At 36.9% G+C, this 26,889-nt stretch overlaps 2 protein-coding genes across 4 annotated transcripts in view; one reads left to right on the top strand and one right to left on the bottom strand.

Moving 5' to 3' along the window:
- The window catches only part of LOC124643184 (histidine decarboxylase), a 32,116-nt gene extending 10,498 nt beyond the window's left edge, over positions 1-21,618 (top strand). Inside the window, exons 3-19 of one of the 3 annotated variants that reach the window (XR_006985886.1) lie at positions 1,691-1,863; positions 2,214-2,327; positions 2,786-2,908; positions 3,888-4,056; positions 5,146-5,255; positions 9,908-10,047; positions 11,370-11,459; positions 12,201-12,271; positions 12,471-12,490; positions 12,714-13,022; positions 13,486-13,584; positions 14,082-14,160; positions 14,476-14,640; positions 15,501-15,608; positions 17,085-17,200; positions 18,956-18,993; positions 19,328-19,411. Coding sequence is in view for 2 of the 3 variants with exons in the window: in XM_047182058.1 (XP_047038014.1) it covers positions 1,691-1,863; positions 2,214-2,327; positions 2,786-2,908; positions 3,888-4,056; positions 5,146-5,255; positions 9,908-10,047; positions 11,370-11,459; positions 12,201-12,271; positions 12,471-12,490; positions 12,714-13,022; positions 13,486-13,584; positions 14,082-14,160; positions 14,476-14,640; positions 15,501-15,608; positions 16,866-17,036; positions 18,956-18,993; positions 19,328-19,357 (2,009 nt within the window). In the remaining variant the exon portion in view is untranslated. Of the gene's footprint in view, positions 1-1,690; positions 1,864-2,213; positions 2,328-2,785; positions 2,909-3,887; positions 4,057-5,145; positions 5,256-9,907; positions 10,048-11,369; positions 11,460-12,200; positions 12,272-12,470; positions 12,491-12,713; positions 13,023-13,485; positions 13,585-14,081; positions 14,161-14,475; positions 14,641-15,500; positions 15,609-16,865; positions 17,037-17,084; positions 17,201-18,955; positions 18,994-19,327 lie in introns of all 3 variants that reach the window. The other 2 variants (XM_047182058.1, XM_047182059.1) reach the window with 2 other exon arrangements.
- A 1,884-nt stretch (positions 21,619-23,502) lies between these two features.
- Positions 23,503-26,889, bottom strand: part of LOC124643384 (serine protease filzig) — a 33,885-nt gene continuing 30,498 nt past the window's right edge. Inside the window, exons 4-8 of the mRNA XM_047182363.1 lie at positions 26,109-26,295; positions 25,482-25,666; positions 24,889-25,004; positions 24,345-24,464; positions 23,503-24,000 (exon numbers count right to left, since the gene is read on the bottom strand). Of these exons, the coding sequence (XP_047038319.1) occupies positions 23,836-24,000; positions 24,345-24,464; positions 24,889-25,004; positions 25,482-25,666; positions 26,109-26,295 (773 nt within the window). The 3' untranslated portion in view covers positions 23,503-23,835. The remainder of the gene's footprint in view (positions 24,001-24,344; positions 24,465-24,888; positions 25,005-25,481; positions 25,667-26,108; positions 26,296-26,889) is intronic.

Below are 26,889 nucleotides of genomic sequence, written 5' to 3'. Positions count from 1 at the left end.
AAGAAAACCTACCTTCGCGAGTACATAATACTAGTTTTAGGCCTATTGCAATATTTATTGTCATCTAACTTCTACTCATCTATATTTTGACAAACAAATACCTGCTTATTGTAATAGGCCATTTTCACGAATTAGTAGGTAGGTATATAAAAACCCATTTCTGAGCATTTTAAACATGTTAAAAACAAGAAATCCTTGCTTCGAATACCGGAGCTAAACAATTTGCGAAAATTTCATAGGAGTTCCTTAGACAAGTATTCCCGGAGACAAGTAAAATATAAAATATTGTCGGAATTTTCCACTGTGCAACAAGTTACATTTTCTTTTAAAATCTATACGTACGCATTACGCATACGCACGCATTAATTTGACAGTTACGACAGAAGTTTAACATAACTATAGTTCGGCCATTCAGAGAATGCGTTCCTGACACGTCGCGATTGAACTGACGACGTAACTTTGCAATGGCGTTGCAGTTACGATAAAAATATTTTTGCTGGTTGTTTACCGTTTTAACAATTGAGGAGCATTAAAACAACATTATTATATCAATAATCAATGAATGTTATTACGTCGTCAGTTCAATCGCGACGTGTCAGGAACGCATTCTCTGAATGGCCGAACTATAACTTTAAAACCATTCACAGCTCGGGAATCGAACCTACATAAATTTCAATTCAATACTATCAAGACCAATAAATTGAAAATCAGTCTCCTACCCCCATTTCGGATTTCCATACGTTGTTATTGAATCGTTGGATCCGGTCCGATCCGGTGTAAACCGGTTCATTCCGCCTTTATAACCGGTTGATACCAGTTAGTGTAAATCCCATTTTATGGCTGTTTCTTTATTGATAAAAAGTATTGTCTTCTGTTTGTAAGAAATGTGTGTAACTGTGGGATATTTGTTTACGAATAGATATAAATTCTAATATACCTACCTAGATTGTATTGCATTTCTGGTTTTAGACTTTAACTTGGAGTTTAAACTTAACCGTTACTGATGGTCATGATATAGTAATCTTTTTGGTTCTTTAAATTTTTTCAATATTAATTTACTTGATAAATTCTTAACATTTTTTTTAAGCTAATGAAAATATTCATATTGTCTATCATTTTTATTCATTGATTATAATCATACTCAATATTATTTAACTTCTTTTTTATGCTATTAATTGCTTCTTGGCAATAATGACCCATAATTTTTTAGTTTAAAAACCATGATCTTATGAACCTATGAAGTTTTCAGTTTTAAATCTGAAATTATAGGACTGAAATTACAAACAGGCAAACATTGGTTATATTCTATCAAAATGCGGCTGAATAGTGCTGAAACCGTGAGAAACACCTAGTTTTCAAGACTTCTTTAGTAGAAAAGTACACAATTAAAGTTCTTTGTGTTAGTCACATTGACAGAAGTGTCCGTTTGTGCGTCCAGAGCAATCACGCGCCCTTTGTGCTTCATGGAACTCTGTTGATAGGAAATCTAGTAGAAAATCCTTTAGATTTAAGTTGAAAGTAAATTTATTGAAATATAAATTAGTTTGATTATACAGTGATGAATGTGTGAAATTTATAATTAGGAGATGATTGTTATAATTTTGGACAACTAATAACTTTGTCGGTCACTAAACTTGACAAAACCACTTACAAAATTTTCAAACTTTTTTCTCTTCTCTCCTCCACCTAGCTAAAGAGATGGTAGACTACATAGCTGATTACCTGGAGAACATTCGAGACCGTCGCGTGTACCCCAGCGTGCAGCCAGGCTACCTCCACAAGCTGCTGCCGAAGGAAGCCCCCCAGACTCCTGAGCGATGGGACGATATCTTCAAGGATGTTGATGAGCATATTATGCCGGGGGTAAGTGGTTTGAGGCATGGAGAACTAAATTTCTAGCAAAGATGGCATAACGTTACTGCCTCTCTCCTTATACGCCTTCGCCAAGTGCAATGGTTGCCATGTCGAATTGATGATCTCGGGTTCGATTCCCGGTACGGTCAATTTTTGTATGACAAGCATATATGTTGGCTAGCTACAAGCATTTCTGGGTGTTATAATCTGTTTTTTAAATATAAAGAGGCATAAATCCCGTCTATCCAGTTTTTCCTAAATAAACATATATCTCTAACTTCATAGTTTAATTTAGATAATATTTCTACCAAGACTTCACCATTTTCTGCAAGAAATCTAACCTCCCTTTTCGCCCACAGTTGGTGCACTGGCAGAGCCCCCACATGCACGCGTACTTCCCCGCGCTCACCTCATACCCCTCCATCATGGGGGAAATGCTGTCCAGCGCCCTCAACGTGCTGTGCTTTACTTGGGTAAGTTTCTACTGTATTTATGTCAGGTCATCTACACAGTGCAAGAAGCTTGCGTATGTTGAGGAACATGCATTTTAAAAACATGCGACACGCGCATGGACCAAAGCAAAATACCCACCCGCGGGCTCTTGTCACTTGCGCATGTTAACCAGCGATATGCACCGTGTATATGCACCCTAAAGATAAACAACGCATTGGCGCGGTCCACTGGGGTGCTGTACTTTGTAAATATTGACTAGAAAAATTGCCAATCTAATTAATCTACTTTCACTAAATGATTTTGTCATTGACTTTGACTTTTTTAAATGATAGGCAAAAGATGACGATTTCAGCCTTTGGAGTTTGCTTATGAAACTAACTGAAAACTAAACTGTAACATTGGTGCTTTGACACGTTAAAGTCATGCGACTTCCAATACTTTTTTCAGTCACAATATATTTGTATATTACATGGTTTAGGCCTCATCTCCCGCGGGTACTGAGTTGGAGACTATAGCTATGAACTGGCTCGGCAAGCTGCTGGGGCTACCGGACTGCTTCCTCAACGAAAAGAATGACAGCCCAGGCGGTGGAGTGATACAGGTAACTTAAATAAGAATTACTGTTTTTGAGGTATTTGGAATGATCCACATAACCGCTCAGTATTTTTTTTTTTTTTTTCAAATAATTAGGATTTTATCGTAATCTTTATTTACAATTTTAATGTTAAATACATAATTATTTTATTTTTCCCTAATGATGTTTATTCTTATGCTACAATGTCTTTTATTTGGTAGCTTACATAGTATTTATTTTATTTTAAAAAATCAAATGAAAAAGAAGAGACATAAAAGAAGATTCAGTTATAGACGTTTTAATTCACGAAAACGGATGAGCCAGAATCGTGTGTGTCTATATACACATTATATTTGTATACGTAAGCTCAGAAGTGCTCAGTATTAGCCCAGTCACCGACTCGTACAAATAGAATATCATCATCCTCCGAGCCTTTTTCCCAATCATGTTGGGGTCGGCTTCCAGTCTAACCGGATTCAGCTGAGTATCAGTGCTTTACAATAAGCGACTGCCTATCTGACCTTCTCAACCCAGTTACCCGGGCAACCCGATACCCCTTGGTTAGACTGGTGTCAGACTTACTGGCTTCTGACTACCCGTAACGACTGCCAAGGATGTTCAATGACAGCCGGGACCTACAGTTTAACGTGCCATCCGAAACACAGCCAATGGTGTCTAGGATATACTTAGAAAGTACATACAGACTTAGAAAAGTTGCATTGGTACTTGCCTGACCTGGGATCGAACCCGCGCCCTCATACTTGAGAGATTGGTCCTTTACCCACTAGGCCACCACGACTTTTTTCACTCGTACAAATAGAATATGAATTACATAAATATAACTCCCTCGCCTTCGTGAAATATTTAAAACAACTACATATACACAGTAACGTGTTCATACCTTTTCGGAATTTTTGATTTTAATTAATAATTTATTTTTTGTATAAATGGGGAAACCTGCAATAAATGGATTTTATTTTCATTTATTTACCTACTCTTTTCCTAGACAACAGCGAGTGAAGCGACCCTAGTAAGTCTACTAGCAGCGCGCACTAGGGCACTGATGGAACTCTCCAAGCTGAACCCTGAGGTGCAGTCAGCTGAATTGCTGGGACATCTGATATGTTACTGTTCAGACCAGGCTCATTCTTCGGTGGAGAAGGCTGGACTTATTGGTGAGGATTGTGGTGAAAAGAATATATGTATACATATAAAGAAAATACATATAAAGAATATATGTATACTATACATGTAAAGAATTCAATTATGGAAAAAATATGATACCCACTTAATTAAACCCACGAAAAATTACATTTATTTGAAGAATTACATAAAGTTCCGAAATATCGCGAATTATTGTAAAGTCTAATTGCAATTTCTCCCTCATTAGGGTTCCGTAGCCAAAATGGCAAAAACGGAACCCTTATAGTTTCGTCATGTCCGTCTGTCCGTCTGTCCGTCTGTCCGTCTGTCACAGCCGATTTACTCGGAAACTATAAGTACTACAGTGATGAAATTTGATGGGAATATGTGTTGTATGAACCGCTACAAAAATATGACACTAAATAGTAAAAAAAAGAATTGGGGGTGGGGCCCCCCATACATGTAACTGAGGGATGAAATTTTTTTTTTCGATGTACATACCCGTGTGGGGTATCAATGGAAAGGTCTTTTAAAATGATATAAAGTTTTCTAAAAAACATTTTTCTTAAAGTGAACGGTTTTTGAGATATCAGCTCTCAAAGTCGTAAAAAGTATGTCCCCCCCCTCTATTTTTATAACTACGGGGTATAAAATTCTAAAAAAAATAGAGGTGATGCATGCTAATTAACTCTTTCAACGATTTTTGGTTTGATCAAAGTATCTCTTATAGTTTTTGAGATAGGTTGATTTAACTGTAATTTACGGAACCCTTCGTGCACGAGTCCGACTCGCACTTGGCCGGTTTTTTTTTATATGTACTTTAGACTATACTCAGTATAAGCAGCATTATATTATAAGAGTCCTTTCATACCAGTGGAATTTGGCTCGTGTTTTTTACCGTACACATTGGTGTCTACGTAAAAAACATTCAGGTACGCGCGAAAAAATCCACGAGTCTGAAAGCGCTATAAGGCATTAAAAAAAAAAACTTTAAACAGGTTCCTCCGTAATTCTGCAAGTAACAATCGAAGTAAAAATAAAATTCCAAAAATATATTATATATAGCTGGCTTACAGGCCTAATATTTTTAACATCAAATCATATTACTTTCTCTTGCTCAGGTTTGGTCCGTATGCGCTACATCGAGTCGGATGAGAACCAGAGCATGCGAGGAGACCAGCTAGACAAAGCCATCGCCAGCGACAAGGAAAAGGGACTCGTACCATTCTGGGTAAGTCTAGATTTTCTTACAATGAAAGTTGTTGTTCAAAGGAGTTACCGTGGTCTTGGTACTTCAAGGTGTCCAGAAAGAACATGGTGGGTTTTAGTCAGTAAGAGTCTGACACTCTCTCAAGCTGTACCCACAGCGAGTCATTTGATGATTTCCCATAAAAAAGCACTTTCACACTAACAAATTTTTGCCGCGCAGCAGGCAACACATTCCGAGTAGCAAATTTATCTGTCTCTCGGTTTTTAACGTCATCTTCGGTACTGGTTTGTCAATTGTTTGTGACGCTCGGAAAATCCGTTAGTGTGAAACCGCTGCAAAGTTGCAAACCTATGGTTGCTCCTATTCTTCCAAGAGTCAAAGAGAAGAAGCACTTTTGAATAGAAAAATACTATAAATATCTGTATTTTTGTCTTCACTTCAAAAACTTTTATGGTTTCCCGGTGTTCACATACTGGAATTCTGTCTGAAAAGTTTCAACTTTATAAAAAATACTACTGCTTTGTGAAAAATGCGCTTTTGTTTATTTTTTATTTTTTTTTGTAGAAAAAAGTGCAATGCACCTGTTACAACATATTATATTATAAATGCGAAAGTCTGTAAGGATAAGGATGTATGTAAAATAAGATCATTGGATAAATTTTTGAGTCCCAGTTGTCATCATGATTTCAAAAACATGTTTATATGAGCAGTCCTTGGGTACGCCAGAAAGTGTGAAAACCATTCTTACCAAGGGATATTGTGTTGTCCGCGTAAGGACCTATGCACACCGCGTTTTTTAAACGCGCCGTCGACGCGCGTTTGTATCGATAAAAAGGACAAAAAACTGCTCTGCAGGATAAAAACTCGCCGTCGACGCGCGTTTGCATCGATACAAAGGACAACAAACTGCTCTGCAGGATAAAAACGCGCCGTCGACGCGCGTTTGTAGCGATGCAGACGCGATGCAAACGCGCGTTTGTATCGATACAGAAGCGCCGGTGCCGCGCGTTTGTATCGATACAGAAGCGCTGGTGCCGCGCGTTTGTATCGATACAAACGACAACAAACTGCTCTGCAGGATAGAAACGCGCCGGCGACGCGCGTTCCCAAAACGCGCGTCGACGGCGCGTTTAAAAAACGTGGTAAGCATAGGCCCTAACTGGGTTTTGGTGGTCAGATAGGCAGTCGCTCTATCTAAAACATTGATTCTCAACTGCACCGATTAAACTGAAAACATAGTTGGAAAAAGGCTATGCAGACGATGAGATATAATACCCATTATTTATTGTAGTCTTGCTACAAGAACAATCCAGCTAATATCTCTAAACACAAATGCTTGCTTATCCCCAGAGACCAAAACAGCTTTATCAAAGGTTATTAATGATGAATTCCACCATGCTTTCTTCAGCTGATATTTATGTAAATAACTCCTAAGAGAATGGAAGAAATATGACGTTTTCCTTTTAAATAAAGTCCTCATTATTTGAAGATTAGTTTGTGGCATTTTTAAACGTTCATTGGTCTCTGAGGGACCAATTTGTGTTCGGTTCTGAGGAAGCAGCTTACAGTTTAAAGTTTGGTGGAGGGCATAAGATGTAGCGTTTTTTGTTGAGCGATTTGTAGATGGGTGATAGACTTTTTGGAGTAAAGAAAAATAAGAGTTATTTTGTTGGTATTACAATAAAATAATTGTGATACTTTTTAATGATTCGTTTTGGATTTTGATGTTAATACGTGTACCTGGTCGGATCTAATATATTTTGAAATATCTCATTTGTAAGTTTTTAACCTATGTATGTAAAATAAAATAATTAAATTAATCAACAACCAAGATATCCAGATAGACAGACAGAGATTTCTTACACCGTGATAAATTAAAAATACTTTTAGATTAATGACAACAAAAGATTTTAAGCTAAACAAATAGAACCTACTTGTTACCTACCTAACTTCTTTTTTTCCACGTTTTGAAATTTGACTGCGTTATTTACTTTCTAAGACGAAATCTTCTGACTTAGGCCACACCACAGTTGTGTTTGAGATAATTTGTATTGTCTTATGGTCTATTTTAAACAGTCTTAATGATCTCGCGGTAATATTAATTTGTATGATACCGTTTTCAACTTTTATTTTAATTTCTGTAGAGTGCACATTGCTTATTTATTTGTCGTTTTGAAAATAAGTTGTAGTAAGAAAAATTCTACCACAACTTAAACTTGATACTTTCTGTTAAGAAAATGGTATATTTTAAGAAAATGGTGTATGTTTGATAATTAAATTAAAAGCTTTAACATTAAGTACCTACCTACTTATACATATTAGGTAACTTAATTTGGCAGTGCTAGATATTAAATTAAATAAACTTTAGACTCAGATAGAAATTAAATATGTAGAATACCATCGGTCCTAATAACTTAATTTTCCTTAAAAATCAAATCAAATATTTAGAACGGTAACCCATCCATAAACTGGCCGTGGCAACCGGCAACTCAACTTTACATAAATACCAAACCCAATTAAAAATAGCTCTTACCAACTTAGCAACATAGTTCAATATTCTATAACACGTGTGTGTTCGTTCAATGAAGAATCCAGTTTACTTCATAAATTAGGTAACTATTCTCATGTCAAGAATGGAGAGAATTGAAAAAAAATTACACGGATGTCGAGTTAATAGATATGACTTTATTCGATCTTCGAAATTCCGTTGTTGCTAGACAGTTTTAGTATATTTCTGATTTAAAAAAACTATAGTATAACTATAGTAAGTAACAATTAAAGTGCACAGATGATAGATAGAATTGTTGTAAGATAGATACATGAAGAGTAATATCATGGGTTTTGTGAATAATATTTTATATTGTACCATTTTACCTGTAAGTAATTTTTATTTTCCAAATGGAAAGTCATTCAAATAGACAATTTATTTATTTGGATCGCTTAAAAATTGCCAGTATTAACAACATTTGAAAAGAAAGAGATGATATTTGTGTCAATCTTATAGGCAGATGAAAACATCACACGATAAAAAAGAAAATGAAACATAAATATAGATCCTTAAAGTATTAAGTTTAATAATAATTTTAAATGTCACTATTTCGTAAATCTACGTGGCCCTGTCGCTTCCACAACATCTTCGTCAAATAATTAAGAAGGCTCCCGAAGACTCGAGTATCGATAAAATTTTAATAAACATCTCGATTATCCGATCCACTGGCTTCCTAAGTGCATTGTGAACCTGTTACCAGGTTACCTGATTACCAGGATGATGGGTTAAAGGAATTTAACCGACTTTGGAAAAAGGGATGTTGAGATTTTTGTGTGATTTTAGGTTTATGTTAAATAGGGAATGGGTGGGGATGTAACTTAAGACATCTTGGTCGCTCGAAAATTGCCCTTTTTTTTGGGAGGGGGAAATCCCAAGTAGAGTAGCGGGAACTTCCCCAAGTCCCTCGCCCTTTGACCCATTCATGGGGGCGGAAGAGGGCGTTGTCCGCCCTTCTCCTGCGCTCGGTGCGCCTTCTGCGGCCAGGGAAGGGAGTCGAAATCTCCCTCTCCCGTTCCGCAGATTCCTTCTGCGACATCACTTCCTCGCAAAGGGACACCACCGCGTTCCACGACTCTGCACTGCCGTCCATCCTCCGCACCACGGCCGGTAGCGACAGATCGCCTCCAATTTCATTTGTGAGGACACGGCGCTGCTCCTCCCAAGCTACACACTCAGCGAGCGTGTGTTGCGCCGTGTCCTCCCCGCAATGGACGCAGTGGTGACACCGAGCGTCCGGCTCCCTGTCTAAGCGACACAGGAACTTGCCGAAGCACCCATGCCCCGACAGCACCTGCGTCACCCTGAATGACAGGGAGCCGTGTCTTCTCCCGAGCCAGTCGTCGAGTACTGGCCGGACTCGGTAATCGCCCTAGCCTTCATCATCATCATCATCTCAGCCATAGGACGTCCACTGCTGAACATAGGCCTCCCCCTTTGATCTCCACAGATACCTGTTGGAAGCGACCTGCATCCAGCGTCTTCCGGCGACCTTTATAAGGTCGTCTGTCCACCTCGTTGGTGGACATCCTACGCTGCGCTTGTTAGTCCGTGGTCTCCACTCCAGCACTTTTCGGCCCCATCGGCCATCTGCTCTGCGAGCAATATGGCCAGCCCATTGCCACTTCAACTTGCTAATCCGGTGGGCTATATCGCCCTAGCCTTACGTTTTGCCATATCTGGTTGTCAGTCTTTACCATAGAATTGTCAATATCAGCATCAACCTTTTTCTTCACAGGCACAGGCCTCTTCTCATACAGATAAAAAGTTGGCGATGAACGAAAGAAGTTGATGATTTCAGACTTAAAGTTCAGGTTATCTCGAACTGTTTTCCTTCATCTTTACCCAGTCATTGGTGTCCAAGATAACATTAAAAAGCACATGCAATATAATGTAGAAGAGATAGGCACAGTACTTGCCTATCCTGGAATCACACCACACAATCATATTTTAAAGGCAGATGTTTTAATCACCGGACCAGCACCACTTATTAAAACCACTTACAAAAGTGGCTAATTACGAAAATTTAACTTACCTCGTGATCAATAAGACACAACCCTCATTCTCTCACAGTCGAGTAATAAACAAAACAGACACCACCTAATACTTCTAACCCTTCTCTCGCCAGGTATGCGCGACACTCGGCACAACAGGCTCGGTAGCCTTCGACAATCTTCGTGAGATCGGCCAGGTGTGTGAGAAGCACGGAGCCTGGTTGCATGTCGATGCTGCGTATGCTGGCAGTGCATTCACTTGTCCTGAGTACAGGTAACTATTAAGCATATCATTTGAGTAGGTAACTTAATTTTATAGGTAGAATGAAATTTTTGTTTTTAGACTGTTTGCTTTCCGAGCTTCCCTGAAATTGGTTTTTATGTTTCTATATAAAAAATTCGTTTCGTTCGTTTGCTGATGGACAGTTAACTTTTGACGTTTATTCTATGAGGTTTTTCAAAAATAAAGCTCGAATCGTTACTTGATGTAGAAACCAGGCATGTTTCTTGCATTGCAAGGTGTTTTTGTCGATACATGTTTGTTCCTCTCCCACGAAAAAACTAGAAGATGGATTTTGAAGAAACTTGGCAGTGATGTAGCTTACACATCAGAATAAACTAGGTAATAATGATAAGTACTGCAAACCTCTCCTACCTCTTGATGCTGTGCCCTACCGGGTCCATATTGTTTCTAATATATTGTTTAAACTTTATAAAAATACCACCTGTATTACATACGGAACGCAAATAAAGAATTGAATTGAATTAATACACATATATGCATCTTCTCCTATACTCCATTTAAAATAACATTAGAAATTTAAGTAAACCTTTTTTACTGTTTGTTCAACCGATTTTGACTTCTATTGCGTTAGTAGTATGATTAATATTATTATATATATATATATATTATTTTGACTGCCTCGTTGGTCTAGTTGTCGCAAGTGTGGCTGCTGAGCACGAGGTCTCGGGTTCGATTCCCGAGTCGGGCCGAAATCGCTTTGTGGGTTTTAGAAGACTTTCACAAAGCAGCCCGAAGCCTGGAAGTTGGTGATTGATTCACCCGTGCATCGGAGAGCACGTAAATGTCGGTCCTGCGCCTGATCTCTTTCCGGTCGTGTCGGATTGCCGTCCCATCGGGCTATGAGAGTGAAGGAATAGGGAGTGCACCTGTGTATGCGCAAGTGCTTGTGCACTATAATATGTCCTGCGCAGTTGGCTAATCTCCTTACATGAGAACAGCCGCCGTAACCGATAATCGGCTAGGAGGACATCAGTATGATTAATGGCGGCTGCAGTAAATACTTGGTATTGTAACCAGTATTTTGCTTTCAATTCCGTTCTTTTGTCTACGGAATAGAAGTCAAATTCGGTTGAACAAACAGTAAAAAAGGTTTACTTAAATTTCTAATGTTATTTTAAATGGAGTATATAAAGTCTTTATCCAAGATCGGGGTGTAGTTCCCTTAGAGAGCGGGTGAAAGTGGTAGCGGAAGCAAGTTTCAAACATTTTGGGATAGGTCCGAGTATGTATGTAAGAACAATATGAATTTCATTGTTCGTGGCATGATTTATAATAATATCTGTATATTACAGGCACTGGCTCGATGGCATTGAGATGGCTGATTCCTTCGCCTTCAATCCTTCTAAATGGCTGATGGTCAACTTCGATTGTACTGCTATGTGGTAAGTATTTGAATCTAAATCATTTATATATAAAACTCCTATTTATTACAAACACATAAAATTAAATATAGTCAAGTAAAGTGGAAGTCGTGGTGGCTTAGTGGGTAGACCAACCTCAAGTATTTATTAGGGCACGGGTTCGATCCCAGGTCAGGCAAGTACCAATGCAACTTTTCTAAGTTTGTATGTACTTTCTAAGTATATCTTAGACACCATTGACTGTGTTTCGGATGGCACGTTAAACTGTAGGTCCCGGCTGTCAGTGAACATCCTTGGCAGTCGTTACGGGTAGTCAGAAGCCAGAAAGTCTGACACCAGTCTAACCAAGGGGTATCGGGTTGCCCGGGTTACTGGGTTGAGGAGGTCAGATAGGCAGTCGCTTCTTGTAAAGCACTGGTACTCAGCTGAATCCGGTTAGACTGGAAGCCGACCCCAACATGATTGGGAAAAGGCTCGGAGGATGATGACATAAAATTAAATATAGGTACGTGTATGTAGATACTTGTCATCCGACTAATCATGTGAAATTTGTTGGCAATTTAAAGTAAATATTTGTTCCTAATACACACAGCTGAATGGATTTTGGATTTTGATAACGCTTGGTAGTAATAAAGATTGTATATCAGAATTACATAATAAACTACCTTTCATCCTATTGGGGGCCAACCCCAAAACCTGTGGAGGCTAGTATTTTAATATTTACGATATATTTTTAATATTTTCCTCCTTTTATCCCCATAGGGTAAAAGACAGCACAGCTCTTCACAGGACTTTCAACGTGAACCCAATTTATTTGAGGCACGAGAATTCAGGTAAATATTTCTGATTATTATTGTTGGCTTCAGAGCTAGTGGCTGACCCAGACATAGTTGGGAAAAAGCTAGACAGACGATAATATTGTTTGATTCATAATTGCAATAATTAGAATGTCGACGTTTACCTTTTTATTTCAATTGTTTTTATTTTAAAGTAGAAAGTACATATTAATAAACGTTTTTTTTTTTGTTTCAGGAAAAGCAATTGACTACATGGTATGTATAGATCATGTTTTTGAAAAAAAAAACTGGGTTAAATTTTGTCACTAAAGAGTTTTTGTTTTTCATAAAATTGTTTAAAAAGATAGCACCTTTTCTATTTATGTGTGTATATTTGTACTTATGTTTAACTTTATGTTGTTTATATTTATTTAATTTCAAAGAAAAAATATCAACACATACATTTACGAACACACCCTTAATCATTACATTACACTAGGTCGGTGACAGAAAGTCATACTACAAGAAAAACCCACTGAGGAAGATAAACAATATCCTAAAAGGTACAGCCAACCCAACAATCACCGTAAACGGTGATGAAGCAACAAACGGTGATGAAATAATCACCAAATCCGACAAACCAAAGATTGAAAAAGATATCAATGGGAATATAGAAAACGGTGATGTCGGAAAAGATGATGATTTGTACGAAGATGATGATGATGTAAACCTACATGGTTACAACAATATGTCATCTGGTTGTGGTGAACAGATACAACTTGAAGATCCGCATAAGAAAGAACTTCTAGTAAGATGTTTTGTTGGGTGATGGATTATGGTGATGGTGCGGATTCGGTGATGGGAAATTAGTAATTGTTTTGTTATTACCTACTGCTCCTGATATTATTCTTGTACTGTTACTGTATTATTTATACCTACTCGAATACTCGGACACTGCTACGTACTACATTACACATGACTTTTTATGTCTTTTTGTGATATTGATGGTTCGGTGGTGGGAAATACTATTGTCGAAATTACTGACTATATATTATAAAAATAGGAACATAAAAATTAAGTTATTTTTGCCAATTTTGTGGTGGAACTCAAATAGGTAGTGTTTTTACCTGTTTATTATACAGTTTTAAGGTCTTATCATGCTTTAATCCGTTTTTATTTCCGTTGGCATAGTTACACCCGCTAAGTTGGCTTACTAATCCATTATATGAAATTCTTATTTTCTTTACTAATTAATATGTTTGTATCTACAGCACTGGCAAATACCGCTGAGTCGTCGCTTCAGAGCATTGAAGTTATGGTTCGTGCTTCGTAACTACGGCGTATCAGGGATTCAAAAGCATATTCGTGAGGTAAGTTGCTCATCAGTTTTTTGAACTCACCACCATCATCATGTCAGTTTATTGACGTCCATTGCTGAAGTTAAGTCTCTCCCAGTGAGCGCCAATTGTCCCAGGCCTCGGTAGCCCGCATCCATCAACTATGAATTATTTTACTTTTCAGTTAAGTAAAGTAATTTCTTATTTAAATGCATCTGCATTATAAGTGCTTAGTACCGTTTTTTGAGATGAGGAAAATCTAAAATTTACTGAAACTACTTTAATTATTGGATATTTTAGATAGTTTCTTTTGTTGCTATAAAATTGAATTCAAATCCAATTTTCACAGTTCTAGCTACGTCAGTTTTTATCAGATAAAATTTAGCATCTTCAGCCCTTTTTCGCATCAACCGCTAGTTTTTCACCGCAGTCACAAATTTGCATATTTTAATTAGTTTTTAGATCATAAATCTCGTTTATTTTATCACTTGTATTCAGCACATGTTTAGTTTTTATATATATTGTTTCAGGGCGTTCGTTTGGCTCAGAAGTTTGAAGCTCTTGTTTTGGCTGATCAGCGATTTGAGATTCCTCAACCGAGGAATTTGGGTAAGTTTTATTTCCTTCAATTAGTTAATATGTGTAATGCTTTCTAGACCGAATATCTGTCACAGCGGCTATACTCAGAAGAAGATCAGCCAGCTACTGAAGACATTGTCATAAAGCTTAAGCATTTGCAGAGATACAGTTGCACGCTCTATTCCTACACTCTCATAGCTCGAAAGGACGAGATTCAATGAGTTACATGTGGCCTGTGCCAAATTGATTTGGCAGAAACGAGTGCCAATTTCCCAAAAATCGTCAGTCAATGCTTACTTTACAATAAAGCAAATAGCGCTTTCTAACGCACCCTCCACATTACAGGCATGGTAGCGTTCCGTATGAAGGGAGACAACGCTTTGACCGAACGGCTGCTGAAGCGCTTAAACGCCCGCGGCTTCATCCACGCCGTGCCAGCCTGCTTTAAAGGAACATATGTCATTAGATTCACTGTCACCTCTTCTAGGACTACCAACCAGGATATCTTGGGTAAGAAATTTGACTGTTGTAGTTCTTGGATTTGTTTTTATATCACTACATATTATAAAACAAAGTCGCTTTTTCTGTCCCTATGTCCCTTTGTAAATTTTCATGCAGTTTTTTTTAGTAGATAGAGTTACTAAAGATAAAAGTTTATATGTATAACAACATACATTAAATAGTGGGGAAATAGTGTTATTCCGTGCGAGGATGGGGCGGGTCGATAGTAAAAAATAAAATAAAAGGGTATGTATGTAGCCAAGAGGCACTTCGATATGTTTCCTGCTTCTGGCATGGGAAACTTCTTTCTCGAACTCGTACTTACATGTTGTAAAGCAAACTGTCACTAAGAAGCCTAGCGTGATGCGGGATGTGATACACAAATATCAGAATAATCATGTCTGTGTGAACGCCTCATCATCTACCTGCTCCACTAGTAAACAGTAACATGAGCGAGCATTTCTAAAATGTCCTCGAAACTTTAATTTTGTGCGCCAATACGTACTTATATGATTATAGCTTGCTGCATACTAACTTATACGGCCCGAGTGCCAATATAAACTAACTAGCTTCTGCCAGCGGTTTCACCCGCATCCCGTGGGAATTACTTCCCGTACCGGGATAAAAAGTAGCCTATAGCCTTCCTCGATAAATGGGCTATCTAACACTGAAAAAAATTTTCAAATCGGACCAGTAGTTCCTGAGATTAGCGCGTTCAAACAAACAAACTCTTCAGCTTTATAATATTAGTATAGATAAAGGCAGAAATCCTTAATACTTCTTTGATGTTAAAGGTGGTGTCTTCGCCTAAGCATAATGTACCTTTCTCAAAGTGGTCGTGATTCTATATATTTTGGTTATATTTTCAGATGATTGGAATGAAATAAAGACTGTTGCAAAAGAAATACTGACAGATGTCTTTGGATCAGAGGATGGTAATATTGTCGTGCCGAAGAAACCTAGGATCTCTCTGAAAGGTATGTTAGTCCACATAATATTCGTTTCTCTTCTGGACTCCAGTCTAAACACAGGCAACTGATAAATTTATCTTACAAACAGATGAGAAAAAAGTTATTATAATAAATAAGACAATCATTCATCGTTGTGGATAGTCACAAACCAAAAAGTCTGATAACCAGTCTTGCAAAGTGGTATTAATTGCCTCGTTGGTCTAGTTGTCGCAAGCGCGGCTACTGAGATTGAGGTCTTGGATTCGATTCCCGGGTCGGGAAGAAATCGCTTCGTAGGGTTTAGAAACGCTGACAAAAGAGCCCGGAGCCTGGAAATTGGTGATTGATACACCCGTGCATTGGAGAGCATGTAAACGTCGGTCATGCGCCTGATCTCTCTCCGGTCGTGTCGGATTGTCGTCCCATCGGGCTATGTGAGTGAAGGAATAGTGAGTGCACCTGTGTCTGCGCAAATGCTTGTGCACTATAATATGTCCTGCGCATTTGTCTAATCTCCTTAAAAAGTCGTGGTGGCCTAGTGGGTAAAGGACCAGCCTCTCAAGTATGAGGGCGCGGGTTCGATCCCAGGTCAGGCAAGTACCAATGCAACTTTTCTAAGTTTGTATGTACTTTCTAAGTATATCTTAGACACCATTGACTGTGTTTCGGATGGCACGTTAAACTGTAGGTCCCAGCTGTCATTGAACAACCTTAACAGTCGTTACGGGTAGTCAGAAGCCAGTAAGTCTGACACCAGTCTAACCAAGGGGTATCGAGTTGCCCGGGTAACTGGGTTGAGAAGGTCAGATAGGCATTCGCTTCTTGTAAAGCACTGATACTCAGCTGAATCCGGTTAGACTGGAAGCCGACCCCAACATGGTTGGGAAAAAGGCTCGGAGGATGATGATTTGTCTAATCTCCTTATATGAGAACAACCGTCGTGGCCGATAATCAGCTAAGAGGACATCGAATTATGCAAATTATGACTCATTGTGGTTTTTATTGTATGTTTCTGTTCTTTTACTTTCTTTTGTGTGTGTTATTTTATTCTGTTCTTTTTCTTACTTATGTGACTGAGGCCCATTTTTACCGACAACATAAACGTTCGCATTTCGTAAGACAGCAGTTTACTTTGCAAATTAATGCGTGTAAATTCATAGTAAACAAATGTTTTAAGAAAACTGACGTTTATGTTGTCGGTGAACTTGGCCGTAAATAGTCTTTCTTTCTATCTTTTCTTTCTTTCTTACTTACAATCTTCTTTCACCTTCACAAAAATTTCAGAAACGCGTGAGCTGAACGCGACATTCGGTACCAGTCTTCTCTTAGCCAACAGCCCCATGAGTCCTAAGATCGTCAATGGTACCCACGCTGCTATTTGCGATTACGAACAACTCCTGACTTCTTGCGCCCATACCTTCGCTCAGTTGAAAATGGAGCCTAAAGACAGCCCCGGTAAGTTCAATTTCAATTGTCTCTCATATACCAACCACAATGTTCTAGGGGACAATGACTCCAACTTCGAGGGAATTCGGTGCGGAGATAGAGCGGAAGCCTGGGAAGGTTACGGAGTAGTTCTATCCGGATATATCTAGTGATCTATTTAATGAAGAAATAAGGTATTCTTGGGGAAAAAGTTTCTTAAAATATTGTGAAAAACTAACATTTTGTTGTTTTCTGCGTGTTTTTATATCAATGGAATTTTTGGGTTCAGGGGTGTTATTTTTCGTGGTTTTCTCCATAGGTTTTGTGAACTGCTTTTTATTCAACGTGGTACAGGCTTCATTGCTGCCATCTATATTTTGGAAAAGAAAGCTATACATTACTTTAATTTCAACGAATCCTGCTTATACATACATTTTATGAAATTATTATTCATTGCTTATCCAAAACCATTCATGAGTTTTAAAAAAGTGTTGAAAGTCATCTAAGTTTGCTCTATTGATACTATCCATTTACTTCATTATTTATTAATTTTTAAACCTTCATCATCATCTTACGGCTATTCTCAATACTCCATCTATGTATCTATAGATTTAATTATTAGAGATACGATGGTGACATTAACCCTATACAAGTTATGTCATATTCTTATCTCTGGAAAGCAAATTGACATATTATGGATAGAATATTGGGTCGGGCCCTTAATTCATATAAAAACTTAACCCCACATATTTTAATTGCATTTTCATATAACATTTATAAATTTCCATTATAACATGTTTTTAATGTTTTACCTAAGTTAATATTCGGTATGAGGCGTGATCTTATCTATCGTGGTAATAATACACCTCAAAGCATTTTTTGATGTCCTTGTTTCGCTCTGAAACTTCATACAATTCAAATGCAATCCTATACATTGTTAGGTTTCGCAAAAAAATATCGGATAACATTTAAATTATAAGAACTTTTGAAGTATAACAAAGACATCCAAAATTTGTTTGAGGTGTATTATTACCGCGGTCAGTAAGATCACACCTAAAATCAAATGTTAACTTAAGTAACACAACAAAGAACCATTTTATTTCGTATACCCTGCTACCAATCACCTTAACTCCTACTAATTTACTAACAGAGATGCGCCGACGCATCAGGGGTATCAAAATGGTTGGCAAGAAGTTCTCCCTGGACTCCTGCATGGACATGGTCCAGGGTATGATGGTGGAACAGTCTCTTCCTCAGTGTTGCGAAGACGAGAGGGAAGATGTCTCCAATGGTGGGTAGAATTTGTACCCCGAAGTAGAGGGTAGCTGAAGTAATTCTAGTTTATTAACCTGTTGTATGTCGCTAAGTATTTATTTATTTATTTAATACACTGTGATAGATTTACAGCTATAAAAAACTTAACAATAGACAATCAATTGTGTCTGCGCTCCGGCATACAACGGGTTAAGGTCCGGTTTCACAAGTGTCTGTTAATTATTTGATAGATTCTGCCAGAAAACGGCTGCTTATAATTACTGCTAGATATGGCTATCCAAGACTTGTGAAACCAAAAGTTATAGTTTCTTAGTCAGATAAGTTCCTGATAGGATATCGGAGACTTTATCAGTAGCCGGTGAAACTGGCCATAGAAATCAGATAGTTTGGGGGTACAGAAAGAGAATAGGGATATTACTAGAGAAGTCTGTAGTGTGGATTTCAATAACCGATCCGATTGATCTGATTGAATTAAATGAAACTAATGTCGAAATTCAATCGCAAAATGATTGAAGGATAGGATATTGAAATCCACACAATATGATTATAGTAGTTATATATGTGGAATCTACCGTTCCTTCTTGTGTTAAAAATAACATAAAAAGTTCCATTTTGTGATAAAAATAAAATACCTAACATACATGTTTTGCTTAAATAAATAAATCTGTTTCTAGGATTGAACAACGACATGCCATTTTTCTATAAACTTGAGGTAATAATATCAGTTTTTTGGTGATGGGTAATTTTAAATGAAATTTTAAAACTAACCATTGTATTGTGATTAAATTCAAATCGATCAAATCCATATACCAGATTTTTGAGCAACTAACAAAATATTTTTGCTTTGCTAATTTAACTTATCTTTTTAGCTCTTTCACACTAGCGGATTTTCTATTCTATTTTTTCGCGCCACAGTGAAAAATTGACAACTACATTTCCAATCGATGACAGCTAAAATCCGCTAGTGTGGAAACAATTTTTGTTACTAACCATAAAATTATTAAAACAAAAATTCTCTTTCCTTTACAAAGTTAATTAAACTCCAGGATCCAGCCCGGGAGACAGGTCCTCATTAACATCATCACCAGTGACATCTACCGGGACTAACAAGCAAGAAACAAATTCAGACACGAACCAACTGCAAGTGCCTATTGCTCCTTCTCGGCAGAGGTCTAAATCCGTCGACGTGGCACTCTCCGGGCTTTCTTTAGACGATGCTAAAATCACTATCGATGTTAAAAACAATGAAATTATAATCACCCCAACAGCATCCAAAGATGTGGCCGAAGAAATGACTTCTAAAACAGATTATAGAGAAATAGAGGAGAAATTAAACATTGGGGAAAAAATCACTCAGGCGTTCGAAAATTTTCAAGATGGGCTGCAAATGTTGAGCGAGTATAAAAATACTGTTGATAAAGATGATTCTAATACTAAGTTGACTATCAGAGGTCCTGGCAGTTATATTAAGAAATTGATACAACAGTTTAGTGAAGGGCCCTTTGAGACAGAAGACTCTAAGCCTGAGTCTGACAGGGCTATGTCTACACAAAGTATTAAGGATAGGGCCGATGCAATCTGTAAAAAATGCTTGCATTACAAAGGAAAAATTTCGAAGTAATTTTTGGAAATTTTTTAACAGTATTTTTATATTAAGTTCACCTTTAAAGCAACTGTTTTATTTTGTACGCTTATTTTGATAAATAATTTGTCTGGATCGGTAGTCACGTGGATAATTTTAATATCTTCTTGCTTTTGTTACGCTAAAATGTTATAGTATTTTAAGAATATTATATATCTCAAGACTTATTGTTTTTTGGAGGTATTCCTCGAAGCGCCACCGTTTTGAGGCGCAACTGATGACCATTATTATGACTCGGAGCGGAGCGCACTTTTTAGCAGCACTCCCGATTACAATTACTACTACACGTAGCGCTTCGAGTAATAATGAAAGTGCCTCTTATCTAGTGCGCCTCAAAACCGTAGCGCTTTAAGGAATACCTCTTTTTTCAGAATCAATGTGATTATCACTTGTTAAACATTACTTTAAGGAATATAGTTCTGTTAAATGGTGACGGATAATATTTTAAGTTAATGCACAATTATTTTGCTTCTTGTATTTAAATAATATACTTTTGTAAAATATTTTCACACCGTTATTAGTTATTTTAAGTTAATAATATAATGAGAAAACGTATCGTATTTCCATTATATATACAAATGTAAATTAATCATGTATATCCAAAAAATATCCATGTTTGTAAAACGAAAAATGTATCTCATATATTCGAAATACATACGATGTACTTTCGAATAACATATTTATGTAATCCTCATAAATTTGAAAAATATTAACTAGTTATTGAATAAAAATATATTATAAGATATTAGTATTGCTTATATATATTTAGAGATATCTTCTTAGTAGTAAAAACTCATAATTCCCTAAAAAGGATATTAAACAAATTATATATTAAAATACCTAATCTAATCATTGAAATAATTAAATTCTACAGAAATACCAATATAGATAAATAAAAAATATATTGATATTATATTGTTCAAATATACTGCTGTGCATTTTCAATAAAAAAATATCATGATTGCAGTAGAAAAATTATATATTCATGTTAAAAAATTCATATTATATTAACGCTTACAAATATAAGCAAAGTATAGGTATATTTATATTATGTATATCAATTATTTAAGAAAAATTTCTCCTTATATTTTTCTCGTATATGTGTACGCTTTATTTTAAAGACTTTATGTTTAATTGAGATATATTTTGCAAATTATTTAGGCTAAAAATGAAGAGATTAGAACTACTTACATAATAATTCGATGTTATATTTCATAATTATATCATTAATATTGTTTAAAAATTGTTACCTAATTAGAAATTAACTAGACATGTAACTATATAAATTCCGCTGAGATTTATAATATACCTATTCTTAGATCTGCTTAAGGGTGTGTCCTAAGTGAGCGATATGTTGCGAACGCGAAGCGACGCAGCTCTATTTTCTCTAGAAGCGGGCAACGTGACGTAGCGCTTTATGGCACTGCGTATTATATCTTCCAATTCGCCTTGCTTTCGTGCTCGTAATTCGCTCACGTAGGACACAGCTTATCTTTTCGCTCGTTAATAGAGTTTGCAAAAATATGTTGAAGCTACAAAGTTAGTGATTTTGCTTGAATAGCAGTCAAAGGTTTAAATATTATAAACGTGTACTGTACCATACGTACTCTTAGGCATTAGGCAAGTAGACACAAAATGTATAAACATGTATTTTAGCTTTAACTTTTATGTGCAATAAATATGTTATGAAGCATTGATCTGTTCGTATTATTTATTTACCTCCTACTTATCTTTTATCGTTTACCTTCCATCTGTAGTTTTCACTGCCTCGTCGGAGAGCATGTAAATATCAGTCCTGCTTGTGATCTCTCTCCGGTCGTGTCGGATTGACGTCCCATCGGGCTGTGAGAGTGAAGGAATATAGAGTGCACCTGTGTCTTCGCGAATGCTTGTGCACTATAATAATATGTCCTGCGCAGCTGGTTGATCTCCTTACATGAGAACAGCCGCTGTAGCTGATAATCCGCTAGGAGGACATCATCATTTATTTTTACCTTCCATCTGTAGTTTTCACTATATATTGAGAAAGTGAATTAAAAAAATATATAATATAACTCCATGTTTACTTGTTTATTACCTAAGTTTTATTATTTATTATGTATGAACCGATACGAATTAAAATTATACCATTTAAAATCTTGCGTAACATTGATATTGCATTACATGACATTAATTGCTGTCATACTTGATTAGTAATTACTTAATTATATAGTCACCGATATTTGACACATGATTACATGATAACAAACAAAGAAATTTTTTTACACTCATTATTAGGGTTCCGTACCCAAACGGTAAAACGGGACCCTATTGTTTTCGGTCCTCTGTCCGTTCGTCCGTCCGTCTGTCACCAGGCTGTATCTCATGAACCGTGATAGTTAGAGAGTTGAAATTTTCACAGATGATGTATTTCTGTTGCTGCTATAACAACAAATGCTATAAAAACTGAAAACTAGAATGCAATAAATATTTTGGGGGGCTCCCATACAACAAACGTAATTTTTTTGCTCATTTTCTAAATAATGGTACGGAAACCTTCGTGTGCGATTCCGACTGGCACTTGGCCGGTTTTGTTTTATTACACTAAAAAAACCCGAAGTTCAATGTTAGAAACAGCTGTTATATAAATGGGCCGATTTTAAATGTTAATGTTTAATGGGTATAAATGACTACAAAAGAAACAATATATATAATACTTAACACGTTTAATAAATGCATAACTGTCAGTATTCACATTTACTTATCTTATTTGAGCATTTTTTATTAATATTTTAACAATTAGCGTGGTTGTTACGGGCAGAGATCGCAATATATAATAGGAATACGGTAATTTTAATAGATCTGTTTAAAAATATAAGCAGTTTTTTTTAATTGATTTAAATCCATATTTTATAAAAATATAGGGTAACTCATCTTCCACAATAAATAAGTAAATAAACAAAAAATATAATTTTATAAATTATTTTGAAATAATAGTCTTGAGTGTTATCTTTAATATATGATTATGTGTGAATAAACATATAAATTGTGTTCGTAATAAATAAAGAAACAAATATTAATATTTTACTACTTAAGCTAAAAATAAATTATACATATAATGTCAGCGTGCTTTGCCCGTATCATGGTAATCAATAACAGTAATAATTTACTATTTGAGCAAAATATATAAAAAAGCTCATAATAATTATTTATTTATAACTAAGTAGATATAAATTAAAACAAAAATATTTTTTAATTTCTACAATTCAGTCTTAAATACTAAATTTTAATTTTTAAACAACAATGAATAAATGCATTTTTTAATAATTTACATTATATTAATGTTATTAGGACTATAATTTACAAGATTTAAATTTTTATTAAGTAACACTGGTTATTCACCTTAAAAATGTTTTATTTTTTGCTCAAATTGGTTCCCAAGTTACATTTCATTATATTTATGAATATTTATAAATTATAATACGTAGTTTGACTGTAATCCAAATAAAATTAGAATTATTTTTACCTGAGATTATTATTTTACTAGAGAGCTCATATAGTTATTCTATACAAATTCCAATTAGTTATTTTCCTAGCAAAAATACAAGTTTTTTTGCGCAGTCACGCGAATACCATTCCAAAAAATATAGTTACCTAATTCAGTTTATATATTTTGATAATTCTGGAGATGACCATTTTTTTGAAAGAACGAACGAAAGTCGCCACAAACATTTTTAAACAAAGCTATCGTGTGCTTATAAAAATCAAAATTATCTAACTCACACACAAGTACCCATTCACACAATCCAATCTCCCACACATTAAAATCGTATACCAATACAACAATAAATTACATACTCACTCACTCACACTCACTTTCCTGACAATATACACACTCACATAACAAAACTCACTCTAATATACATACTCACTTCAATGGACTCCTGTAATGCTCTTTAGCCAAGGTTTATAGAAAGTAGTTCTCATGTAGACTCCGGGTAAGAATGGGGCTGCACATTTGATGCCGTGGGAAACTGTGCCAACTAGCTGCCATTTGCCATCTTCGCGTTGAAGGACTAGGGGGCCGCCACTGTCACCCTAGAAAGGAAATTAAGTTTAAATTAAAGGAATACTAAGATACAGTTTATAACAATTATAAGGCAATGCTTGACGCGGTAGATAAGTGCAATGGTCATGAGGATTATGTATTTCGTGTCTCTGAAGGAAAGTTAAATACATAGTTGTTCCCGGCAGTTACTTGAACAGCTTTGGCAGTTGTTACTGGTAGTCAGAAGCCAGGAGGAGGATTATGTTTCTAAAGTATAACTGGGTTAAGGAGTGGTTAGCCAGTTTATCCATGTAAACACTGGTACCTACTGATCAAGGCTGAACCCAAAAATAGTTGGGAAAAGGCTTGGCAAATGATGATCTCCAAAACTTACCTCACAAGAGTCCTTCTGTCCATTAGCATAGCCTGCACAGATGAACGACTTGAGGATCTTCTTGGAGTGGCCAGCAGTCTGGAACATGTCTTGACACGCGCTGTTTTCTATTACGGGTACCTAGAAAATATTAGAGTTTGTGTAGAATTCTTATTAGGTTATATCAAATTCGTTGCTCCCACACATTCCAGACTAAACTGTTGGCCAAAGTTGATCCTATGGCTGACTGACAGTTTACTTTGAAGTAAATCGTAAACCAATTTAAATACTAAAAAGTTCTCAGTGCTACTCGATGAGGCCGCACTGAACGTTATAACGTGTGCATTCATCATTCATTACCACACTGATTTATGAGCCACATATCCAGCTACCGGCACATTGTACATGTATTATGTAAGTTGATGAAATTCATATAAAAAATGAGTTATTTGAAAAACTCACACAGCTTAAGCCAGATGAATGGAATACTACTGTGAGTGGGCTCTAGTCAGACAAAAGTAATACACAAATTGTAAAAAACCAAAAACATAAGAGTAATATAGACCTGTACTTCCTGCAATAGAGCCGGGACGGACCCGCCGTACTTGAGCCGTCCCCAGCCCGTGACGGTCGCCACACGGCCCGTGAAGTCTGCCTCGTCGGGCGGCATGCATATAGGCACTGGAATATAGAAGTGAACATGTTATATGATAGCAGAAATAAAAATACTTTAACGCTACAATGAGTCTTTGCTAAAGTTCCAAAGAGAGTTTGTTTATTTGTTTGTTACGCTTACTTACTAGAGTGGCTGCATTGAACGAAATGGCATCGAGATAAAGTGGTACTCTAGACAGTATATTGAGCAGGCCGATATGCTACTTGTCGTGTCGAAGATTTTGAGTAGGTATGATTGTGGATAAATATTATAGAGGAAGGGGACGCCCAAAGATACAATGGATGGATTCTGTGAAAGTCGATATGGCTAGAAAGAAGGTAACGCGCAGGCAAATAAAGGATAATGGAAGAATAAGACAGAAGTTTTGTACTGGCTTGAAATAAAATTGGGATTGGGTAGGAGGACGTTGATGATACTAGGGTCTGGGATGTAGTTTCAAATGAGGTCGCGGCTGAAGTCTAGTTAGTAATAAAGAAACTTACCAATATGAGCATCAAACTTAATAGGTGCTTCGAGTTCCAGCAACGCTAGATCGTTCTCGAAGGTGGCTGCATCATAGGACCTGTGCACGATGACCTTCCTCACGTTTCTGGAAACTGGCTTCTTGGGCTCGAAGTCCCCGGAGATGTCGTTCTCTCCAAATACTGCTACTAATGATGCTAGGAATCTGGAATTAGGAAAATGTGTATTGTTAATTAACGTATAGATCTAGTTGTCGTTGCCTATCCAAACTAATATTATAAATGCGAAAGTAACTCTGTCTGTCTGTCTGTCTGTCTTTCTGTCTGTCTATCTGTCTGTCTGTCTTTTCTTCACGCCTAAACTACTGAACCGATTTGTGTGAAATTTGGTACAGACATAGTTTGAAACTTGAGAAAGGACATAGGATAGTTTTTATTACAAAAAAAAAAAAAATATTCCGGACATATAGCGCCATCTATTGGTCAAATCAAAAATCTGCTGGTAGTCACTATTCCACGCGAACGAAGTTGCGGGCAAAACCTAGTAAGAAATAAACGATCTCTCTGAAAATTATGTTCCCCTGTTGTTTCGGTGGTGGACATCTACAGTAAGCTATTTATACAGAAATATAATAATAATATACTTACCCAGGCTGACAATGAGCGGCAGTAGTAACAAACTTATTAGTGATGAGTACTCCTCCACACTTGTTCTTGGTGAAGAGACCGAGCCAGGTGGACTCTCTCACCAGCACCTGCCACGGCCACTCGCCGAAGGTCGAACTCTTGCCGCCGACGATACGCCCTGATCTGGCGAGCGGACGAATGCCACATACTGGAAGATTTTAAGGGAGATATTAGTGGTGATTACTGCTCATTCCTTCTTTGAAGAAGAGGCCTGTGTCCCGCAGAGAGACAATGAAAATGCTAATGATGATATGAGTTGTCAGATAGCAGTAAGTTACTGCAGCTGGCAATATATTTAATAATTAGTCCATGACCATCATTCGACCATCATCCATCCTCCGAGCTTTTTTCCCAACTATGTTGGGATCGGCTTCCAGTCTAACCGGATGTAGCTGAGTACCAGTGCTTTACAAGAAGCGACTGCCCTGCCTGACCTCCTCAACCTAGTTCCCCGGGCAACCCAATACCCCTTGGTTAGACTGGTGTCAGACTTACTGGCTTCTGACTACCCGTAACGACTGCCAAGGATGTTCAATGACAGCCGGGACCTACAGTTTAACGTGCCATCCGAAACACAGCCATTGGTGTCTAAGATATACTTACATACAGAAATATAGAAAGTACATAGAAACTTAAAAAAGTTGCATTGGTACTTGCCTGACCTGGAATCGAACCCGCGCCCTCATACTCGAGAGGTTGGTTCTTTGCCCACTAGGCCACCACGACTTTTCACCATCATTCA

The sequence above is a fragment of the Helicoverpa zea genome, chromosome 27 (assembly GCF_022581195.2).
Source record: "Helicoverpa zea isolate HzStark_Cry1AcR chromosome 27, ilHelZeax1.1, whole genome shotgun sequence".
Classification (NCBI taxonomy): Eukaryota; Metazoa; Arthropoda; class Insecta; order Lepidoptera; family Noctuidae; genus Helicoverpa; species Helicoverpa zea.
This window is presented reverse-complemented; position numbering and strand designations above follow the sequence as displayed.